Source organism: Nicotiana tomentosiformis, chromosome 2 (genome assembly GCF_000390325.3).
Source record: "Nicotiana tomentosiformis chromosome 2, ASM39032v3, whole genome shotgun sequence".
NCBI lineage: Eukaryota > Viridiplantae > Streptophyta > Magnoliopsida > Solanales > Solanaceae > Nicotiana > Nicotiana tomentosiformis.
This window is the reverse complement of record NC_090813.1, coordinates 151,303,688-151,314,294: the sequence shown is the minus strand read 5'-3', so window position 1 is coordinate 151,314,294 and position 10,607 is coordinate 151,303,688. Positions and strand designations below refer to the sequence as shown.

Genomic DNA, 10,607 nt, shown 5'->3' with positions numbered 1-10,607 from the left:
CTTCTTTTCTCTCAAGGTTTGAAGCACAGTCCTCAGGTGCTGCTCATGATCCTCCCAAGTCCGGGAGTACACCAGAATGTCGTCAATAAACACAATGACGAAAGAGTCAAGATAAGGCCAGAACACACTGTGCATCAAGTGCATAAAAGCTACTGGGGCATTGGTCAGCCCAAATGACATCACAAGGAACTCGTAGTGACCATACCGAGTCCTAAAAGCAGTCTTCGGGATATCTTGCTCCTGAATCTTCAACTGATGATAGCCGGAACGTAAATCAATCTTGGAAAACACCCTGGAACCCTGTAGCTAATCAAATAAATCATCAATACGAGGCAATGGATACATGTTCTTCACTGTAACTTTGTTCAGCTGGCGATAATCAATGCACATACACATAGAACCATCCTTTTTTTCTTTCACAAACAAGACAGAAACACCCCAAGGTGACACACTAGGCCGAATGAAGCCCTTAACAAGAAACTCCTGTAACTTCTCCTTCAACTCCTTCAACTCAGGAGGAGCCATACGATATGGAGGAATACAGATGGGCTGAGTGCCCGGCAACAAATCAATGCCAAAATCAATATCTTTGTCGGGCGGCATGCCCTGAAGATCAGCTGGAAAAATATCTGGAAAATCCCTCACTGCTGGGACTGACTTAACTGTAGGGGTATCAATACTGACATCTCTCACATAAGCTAGATATGCGTCACACCCCTTCTCAACCATTCATTGCGCTTTAAGAAATGAAATAACTCTGCTGGGAGTATATTCTAAAGTACCTCTCCACTCTAATCACGGTAATCCTGGCATAGCCAGCGTCACGGTCTTAGCGTGCCAATCACGAATAGCATAATGGGCGACAACCAGTCCATGCCCAAGATAACATCAAAATCTACCATACTGAGCTATTATAAATCGACTCTGGTCTCAAAACCACTAAGAGCAATCAAACATGATCGATACACGCGGTCCACAACAAGAGAATCTCCCACGGGAGTAGACATATAAACAGGGGAACTCTAGGAATCCCGAGATACGCCCAAATATGGGGAAAAATAAGAGGACACATAGGAATATGTAGAGCCTGGATCAAATAAGACCGACGTGTCTCAATGACAGACCGGAACAATACCTGTAATGACAGAGTTGGAAGTAACTGCCTCTGTACGAGCCGGAAGAGCATAATATCTGGCATGTACTCCCCCCTCTAGGGCGACCTCGACCTCCACCTCGAGCTGGCAGAGCAGGTGGCGCGGTACCTGGTGCTGTAATCATAGCCTGAGGACCCCGTGGAGCACACGGTGGCTGAGAAGTCTATGGAGGTGCACCCCTCCTAAGTCTGGGGCAATCCCTCACCATATGGCGAGTGTCGCCACACTCAAAACAAGCTCTCGGAGCGTGGCTGCTGTGACTGGCTCGGGCCAGGTCTGCTGGACTGACCGCTAAAAGCACCCCGTACAAGAGGTACACTAGACACTAGCGGTGCATAATAAGGCTACAGGGGCTCAGATGGGGCCCGAATACCACTGGCGGTTGGAAGAGCTGAATGAATGGGGCGACTCACATAACCCCTACCATGACGAACTGCTACTGGGGCACGAGTACCTCTGTAAGTGCCAGACTCTCGAGACCTCTTGGCCTCCCTCTCCTCTCTATCCCGAGCGAGCATTCCCTCCAATCTTCTAGCAATACTCACAACCTGCTGGTAAGAAATATCCATCTCCAGCTCCCTAACCATACTAATCCTGATACTGGGGTGGAGTCCCTCAATAAACCGACGAAGCCTCTCTAGAACTGTGGCAACCAAGGCCGGTGCATGTCGGGCCAAATCATTGAAACGAACTGCATACTCTGACACAGTCATAGCACCCTGGCGCAACTGCTCAAACTCCGCACGCCATGCGTCTCCTAGACTCTGGGGAACATACTCCCTCAAGAACATGTCCTAAAACTAAGTCCATGTAAGTGAAGCTGCCTCAGCCAGACTACTCAATTCACAAGCACGCCACCACTGATAGGCTGGTCCTCAGAGCTGGAATACAGTAAAAGAAACCCCACTCGAATCTGTTATGCCCATAGTATGGAGAATACGGTGACACTCCTCCAGAAAACCCTGGGCATCTTCTGACGCCAATACACTGAAAGTAGGAGGGTGGTACTTCTTGTACCTCTCAAGTCTGAGCTGCTCCGTCTCAGAAACTGCTGCCCTATCCTCGGCCTGAGCTGGAGCTACTGGCTGCATCGGTAAAATCTCTGGAACCTGATCTACCTGAACCCGCTGCTCTGGAGTACCGGCGACGGGAGTATGTGCTCCTCCCCTGGCTTGAGAGATGTGGCAGGTACAAGCAGAATTAATTCAGCCTGAGCTAAGGTGCTGACATGCTCAGAAACTGGGCTAGAGTCTTCTAGAGGGCTGGTGCAACAACAGGTGCCTCAGGTGCCTGTCCTCCAGCTGGAGCTACTGGGGGCTCCTCTGTAGCAGCTCGTGCGGATGCTCTGACTGCACCACATGGACGTCCTCAGCCTCTACCCCGGCCTCAGCCTCTCGCGGCTCTAGCAGTGGGCGCGGGTGCCTAGTCATCAGATCTGCCTGTACGTGTCCTCACCATCTGTGAGAGAATAGAATACAGAAGTTTAGAATTTTGAAGTCAACAATTTTGCACGACAAGGAATTAAGGAAGTGTAATTTTTCCTAACAGTTCCATAGCCTCCCGAAGATAAGTATAGACATCTCTGTACCGATCCGCAAGACTCTAATAAACTGGCTTATGACTCATGAAACCTATGAACCTAGAGCTGTGATACCAACTTGTCACGACCTAAACTCCCTCCGTATAACGTCGTGGCGGCACCTAGTCTCTATGACTAGGTAAGCCTAACAAATTGCGAAAAATAATAAAATGAAAGTAAAACTTGGCAACTAACAGTTGTGGATAACTGAATAACTAGTCACAATGCCGCTCGGCATGTACAATAACCAATACTCTTTAAATACACAGTCTTCCCAAAACTCGGAACATCATAAGTCACAAGCTACAGAAGGAAACTAGTTTCTCTATACACCAGAGTCTAATAAAAGAAGTACAGAAGGTAATTCACATAGGGGAGAATAGAAGGGGACTCCGAGGTCTGCGGATGCGGCAGATGTACCTTGAAGTCTCCGTACATCAGCAAGCACTCTCAGCTAATAGCGGGGCTGATAAGAAGTACCTGGATCTGCACACAGGTGCAGAAGCGTAGCATGAGTACACCACAACGGTACCCAGTAAGTGCCAAGCCTAACCTCGATCGAGTAGTGACGAGGTCAGGCGAGGCCCACTGGTAAATAATAAATAAGTCAGGACAATATACAGTATAGTAAGAGACTAGAATTTAACAAAAGGAAACACAGCAAGGCAACAGTACAACACACAGGGGTAAACAGTAGGGGATCTTCGGAGATACCGTCTCGTAGTCCCAAAATAAATATACAGGGAGAGTTCTCGAGGTACCGCCTCGTAGTCTCAAAAGTAAATATATAGGGAGAACTCCCGAGGTACCGCCTCGTAATCTCAAAAGTAAATATGCAGGGAGAACTCCCGAGGAACCGCTCGTAGTCTCAAAAGTAAATGTGCAGGGAGAACTCCTGAGGAACCGCCTCGTAGTCTCAAAAGCAAATGTGTAGGGAGAACTCCCGAGGAACCGCCTCGTAGTCTCAAAAGTAAATGTGCAGGGTGAACTCCCGAGGAACTAGCCTAAGTCCAAATTCAATCCGTTAAGCATCCAAAACACACTCGAGCCCACATACCAACAAGTCCTAAAATACCATACGAACTTAGTTGAGCCCTAAAATCAAATCAAACAATGCTAAAAACACGAATCACCCTCCAATTCAAACTTAATGAACTAGAAACTTTAAATTTCTACAACCGATGCCGAAACCTATCAAATCACGTCCGATTCACCTCAAATTTTGCACACAAGTCATAATTGACATTACAGACCTACTCTAACTTCCGGAATAGGAATCCGATCCCGATATCAAAAAGTCCACTACCGGTCAAAACCTCCAAAAATTCAAATTTCGCTAATTCAAGCTTAAATCAGCTACAGACCTCCAATTCACAGTCCGGACACGCCCCTAAGTCCAACATCACCCAACGGAGCTAACGGAACCGACGAAACTCCATTCCGGAATCGTCTTCACACAGTTCCAACTACAGTAAAAAATCATAAGACTTAAGCTTACGTTTAGGGATTAAGTGTCCCAATTCACTCCGAAACCACAACAACAACCTCCCGGCAAGTCACATAAGCAGAAAAAGATATGGGGAAAGCAGTAAACAGGGGATCAGGGCTATAACTCTCAAAACGACCGGTCGGGTCGTTACACCAACGCCACTCAAACACCTCAAACCGATGCCCAAAACTCATAATAGTCAAACAATGTGCAAACCAATAAAAACGTTCTCTAATACTCATAATAAATCAATTAATAACAATTCCCAACTTCGCTCGAAAGTCAATAAAATCCACCCTCGGGCCCACTTGCCCGGATTCCGAAAATTTTCGAAGATAATCTTTATCCATAACACTACGAACTCAAATATATTATTTTATTCCCAATTCCAAGTCCAATTTCGTGGTCAAAATTCAAAAATACCAAATTCTAGGTTTTCTACCAAAATCTCAAATTTCTAATAATTTCCACGTTTAAATCCAGCTAATTTTATGGAGGAAGAAGAGGCTACAATGGCTAGGTTTTTAAATGGTTTAAATAAGGAAATAGTTGATGTAGTAGAATTACAACAATATGTAACAATAGATGAGTCAGTTGATTTGTCTGTAAAGGTAGAAAATCAAAATAAAAGAAAGCAAGCTAGCTCATGGAAAGGTCGGTCAAACACCATCTCCAAGAAGCCATGGTCGAATCAAGAGATGAAAAGTTCTTCTAGACCTCAAGAAGATAAGGATAAAGGTAAATTTGAGAACAAAGATGGAGGTAAAACCTTTAACCCTAAACCTTTTACACCTTCTATTTCTATTCAGTGTCATAAATGTAAAGGAAGGGGGCATATGATGCATGAATGTCCAAGTAGAAGAAACATCATTCTTAGAGAAGATGGAGGATATGAGAGTGAAAAAAGTGAGGGAGAAGAAGAGGGAGATGTGAGTAATGATGATGTTATAGAACTACCTAATGATGGCATGATTGGGGGTAGTTAGGAGGATTATGACTATCAATTTGGGAAGCAATAGTGAAGAACAAAGGGAGAATATATTCCATACTAGGTGTGGGATAAAGGGGGAAACTTGTTCTATGATCATTGATAGTGGTAGTTGTGCTAATGTGGTGAGTTCATACTTTGTGGAAAAATTGGGACTTGCATGCATGAAACACCCTACTCCCTATAGACTCCAATGGTTAAATGATAGTGGTGAACTAAAGGTAAACAAACAATGCATGATTTCATTCAATGTTGGTAGATATGAGGATGATATTCTTTGTGACATAGTCCCTATGCAAGCTTGTCATATCTTACTGGGTCGTCCTTGGCAGTATGATAGGAATGTTTTTCATGATGGAAGGAAGAATAGATATTCTCTTGAGCTAAATGGCAGAAAATTTACTCTTGCACCTTTATCTCCTTCTCAAGTGTTTGAAGATCAAAAGAGATTAAGGGAAACAATGGGAAAACCAAGGGGAGGGATAAAAAGTGAGCTTGAGGAAAAAGAAAAGAAAGGAGGCCAAGAGTTGGAAAAAAAGAGAGATGGCCGAGAGAAAGAGAGAGAGGGCAACAATTTGAGAGAAGAGATAAAAAGGGGCTTGAATGAAAAAATAGAAAGTCTTGGTGAGAGGAAAGAGGCTAAGGAAATAAAAAAAGAGAGTTTTTATATAAAAGCCAAAGAGTGTTTAAATGCAAGAAAAGAGGGGTTGCCCATAATACTACTTACTTACAAAGAAGTTTTGATTAATTCTGAGTTACTAACTTCTTCTTTGCCAAGTAGTATTTCTTCTCTTTTGCAGGATTTTGAAGATGTCTTTCCTGAAGATATTCCTAATGGATTGCCACCTTTACGTGGCATTGAGCATCAAATTGATTTCGTGCCTGGATCACAAATCCCAAATAGGCCTGCTTATAGGAGTAATCCAGAAGAGACAAAAGAGCTTCAAAGGCAAGTTGAGGAGTTGCTTGAGAAAGGTTTTGTGAGAGAGAGCATGAGCCCCTGCTCTGTTCCCGTCCTATTGGTACCCAAAAAGGATGGAACTTGGAGGATGTGCGTGGATTGTAGAGCAATCAACAAGATAACGGTAAAGTATCGCCATCCTATTCCTCGTCTTGATGACATGCTGGATCAATTACATGGATCCAAAATCTTTTCTAAAATTGATCTAAAAAGTGGTTACCATCAGATTCGAATGAATCCTGGAGATGAATGGAAAACTGCTTTTAAGATCAAATATGGGATTTATGAGTGGTTAGTTATGCCTTTTGGCTTGACTAATGCACCTAGCACTTTCATGAGATTAATAAATCATATCTTTAAGGATTTTCATGGAAAATTTGTTGTGGTGTACTTCGATGATATCTTGATCTTTTCTAACACTTTAGAAGAGCATGTAGAACACCTAAAACAAGTTTTTGAAGTTCTTAGAAAGCAACTCTTATTTGCTAATCTTAAAAAGTATACTTTTTGTGTGGATCGTGTGATTTTTTTGGGTTTTGTGGTTAGTTCTAAAGGAGTTGAGGTTGATGAAGAGAAAATTAAAGCAATAAAAGAATGGCCAAAACCTAAGAGTGTAACTGAAGTTAGGAGTTTTCATGGACTTGCTAGTTTTTATAGGAGGTTTGTGAGAGACTTTAGCACCATTGCTTCTCCTTTAACTGAAGTTATTTAAAAGGATAAGATTTTTACATGGGAAAAAGAACAAGATGATGCTTTTAACTTGTTGAAAGAAAAGTTATGTTCTGCTCCATTGTTACAATTGCCTGATTTTTCTAAATCTTTTGAAATTGAATGTGATGCTTCTGGCAAAGGAATAGGTGCTGTTTTGATGCAAGATTCTAAACCTATTGCCTACTTTAGTGAGAAGTTGAGTGGAGCCACATTGAACTATTCCACTTATGACAAAGAGCTATATGCTTTGGTAAGGGCTTTAGCCACATGGCAACATTACTTGTGGCCAAGAGAGTTTGTCATTAAAACTGACCATGAATCCTTGAAATACTTGAAGAGTCAAGGTAAGCTTAGTAGAAGGCATGCTAAGTGGGTTGAATTCATTGAAACTTTTCCTTATGTAATTTCTTACAAACAAGGGAAAGAGAATGTTGTTGCGGATGCACTTTCAAGAAGGTATGTCTTAGTTTCTACCCTGACTTCTAAATTGATGGGTTTTGATCAAATCAAGGGACTTTATGCTAATGATGTTGATTTTCGAAAGATTTTTGCAGATTGTAAGTTGGGTCCTTTTGAGAGGTTTAACCTCCAAGATGGGTTTCTCTTTAAGGAAAATAAGTTGTGTATCCCTAATTGCTCTTTACGTGAAGTATTTGTAAGGGAAGCACATTGTGGAGGGCTTATGGGTCACTTTGGAGTCTCAAAGACGCTAGACATACTTGCTGAAAATTTCTTTTGGCCTGGAATGAGAAAAGATGTTGAAAGAATATGTGCACAGTGTTTGGAATGTAAACAAGCTAAATCTAAAGTGTTACCACATGGTCTTTACACGCCACTACCTGTTCCTACTTCACCTTGGATTGATATTTCTATGGATTTTGTGTTAGGTTTGCCTAGAACAAGGTATGGTAAGGATAGTATATATGTTGTGGTAGATAGGTTCTCTAAAATGGCTCGTTTTATTCCTTGTTTAAAGACTAATGATGCTTCACATGTTGCTGATCTTTTTGTAAAAGAAGTTGTCAAATTGCATGGTATACCTAGAACTATTGTTAGTGATAGGGATGCTAAGTTTTTGAGCCACTTTTGGCGTGTGTTTTGGGGAAAGTTAGGCACTAAATTGTTGTTTTCTACTTCTTGTCACCCACAAACTGATGGACAAACTGAAGTAGTTAATAGAACCTTAGGAAACATGTTAAGGGCTGTTTTGAAAGGTAAATTAACTTCTTGGGAGGCTCACTTACCTATGATTGAATTTGCTTACAATAGAACAATCCATTCTTCTATAGGTATGTCTCCTTTTGAGGTTGTTTATGGTTTTAATCCCTTCACTCCCCTTGATTTATTACCATTACCTACTAATGATATTGTTAATCTTGATGGTAGGACAAAGGCTGAGATGATGAAAAAAATTCATGAACAAACAAGGCTTGCAATTGAGAAGAAAAATGAGCAAACTGCCTTGAGAAAGAATAAGGGTCGAAAACAAGTAATTTTTAAACCTGGAGATTTAGTTTGGGTTCACTTTAGAAAGGAGAGATTTCCCTCCAAAAGGAAGTCAAAGTTGCACCCTAGAGGAGATGGCCCATTTCAAGTCCTTGAAAGGATTGGAGACAATGCTTACAAGCTAGACCTACCTGGTGAGTTCCAAGTAAGTGCTACATTCAATGTTGCTGACTTGTCTTTGTTTGATGTAGGATCGAATTCGGGGACAAATTCTTTTCAAGAAGAGGGGAATGATAGCATCAAGGACAAGGATAGAGTTTTGGAAGCTCCAAGGCCATTTACAAGATCTCAAGCTAAAGAGTTGCACTCTAAGGTTGCTGGACTTCAATGGCAAATAAAAAGCTTTTAATTGTAGAGGAAGAGCTCAAGCCCAAAGTAGATGAATTATCCAAGGAGGAGGAAGATTGGGCCACCAAATCAGCCCTTGAAGTCCACCAAAGGGGCTCAAAATGAGCTTAAAAGAGGTCCAAAGGGGGTGTTTCAAAGGGAGCCCAATTGGAGTCCAAATCAATGGCCCAAACTAGTAGTTTTAAGGTCCAAATCTGCCCCAAAGGGATTTGGCCGCCCCCCACCTAATTGTAATGACTTTTCTTACTCCTTAGCAATCACCCTACCTAATTGTAATGACTTTTTATGCCTTAGCAACCACCCTACCTAATTTTAAGGACTTTTTATGCCTTAGTACTCCTATAAATAAGGAGTTCTTCTCATTCATTGAGACACTTCATTATTGATTAAGTATATCATACTTTGAGAGTTCTTTTGAACCTTTGTTACTTGTGCTTTGAGATTTATCTTTCAACCTTTACTAGTTCATAGTTCAAGGTAGTAAGATTACTTCTCTATTGTGATATCTTTGATTTCTTTGTGGTATTCTTAGAAGGCGATTAATACTAGTTATTAATTGTTGTCTCAAGTTACTCGTAAAGCGGTCAAGATCCGAATCTATTGTTTTGATTTGCTTTTAAGTAAAGGCGTTTGATTTCTTCAATAAATCAAGACGTTGTTGCTTTGATCTTGTCAAGGCTATAGAACTTGCGTTCTTGGAAGTTCTTGGAATTCTTTCCTTGAATTTTCCCATATCCTTTATTTTCTGCCCTTTAGTTCTAGTTGTTCAATTCCTTATTGTTATTGCTTCCGCATTTACTTTTCAAATTCTTACTCTAGTTTGGATTCCCGACCTTGTCGTTATCACCACTTTAATTCTTGAACCCACTAGGACCGTTGTTGAGAGTCACCCACTCTTACCTGATCCCGAATATAACCAAACTTCAACGCTCCGCCAGCACATGAATACCCTCTCAAAGAAGCAACCAGCTGAATTCTTTTCCGTGTACATCACATCCAAAAGAAGCATAAACTTTGAGTCTTCCCAAAACCTGCACATGAATTGATAAGGCGGAATATAGTGCACATTTATTAATTTCTTTGCTCGAATTACCCCTGATCTTTTCTTTCCTTAGTCATAATAACCCACTAATACATCGATAACTAGAAACCGCACAAGCAGACAACTACGTGATTCAATCGTAGATGGTGAGGCTCCCCCACTTAGCTTTAATCTACAACTATATAAACCTAGAAGCCGCAAGGATTTCTCCTTCTCAATTACCATGATCTCGCATCGTCAACCCGCCAAATTTCTTGTAGTTTCTTATTAAACTTTTCATGAACATTTCGAATTATCAGCCATAATCATATACTCGACCTTCCGCTTCGTAGTAAGTAGAACTCTTTGTAGAAACTTCATCAAAATCAAACAACCGTTGACATGTCCATAGGAGATAGCCCACCCTTGGAATTCCATACCGACATCTCCCAGCGATGCTGCACTGGGTACAACTACCACGAAATCAGTAAACCCTCTTGAGACCGTGCTCATCCACCAGCTGTACAAGTCCGTTCATTCCCCATTGACATCAACTGAAAGTCCGACAATACATTCCAACAATAATCAAGTTTTCACACCCCTCTTCATTTCAAGCACACTCCTTTCTGTCATATTCAATTTTCCTCAATACAGTAGCCACCATCCCAAATAAAATCCGTAGACCTAGTCACTTTTCTACCATGATTCCCAAACCGCTCTAAACTTTCTCAAGGCAAGCGGCTATACTACCACAGAATCCATATGCTAATCTGCCCACTCTTACTTCGGTTAAACCATCTTTTAAGCAACTTCTCGACCTCTGCTTTTCAAGTGGGCCTCACAAGATAGG

The 10,607-nt window shown here is 41.6% G+C and overlaps 1 protein-coding gene across 1 annotated transcript; it reads left to right on the top strand.

Moving 5' to 3' along the window:
• The first annotated feature begins 5,208 nt into the window (after nt 1-5,208).
• On the top strand, nt 5,209-7,028 carry LOC138906819 (uncharacterized). Its single transcript, XM_070196523.1, has 2 exons — nt 5,209-6,490; nt 7,023-7,028. Exons 1-2 carry the CDS (start codon nt 5,216-5,218, stop codon nt 7,026-7,028), a joined length of 1,281 nt encoding a protein of 426 aa, XP_070052624.1. The 5' UTR covers nt 5,209-5,215.
• The last annotated feature ends 3,579 nt before the right edge of the window (nt 7,029-10,607 follow it).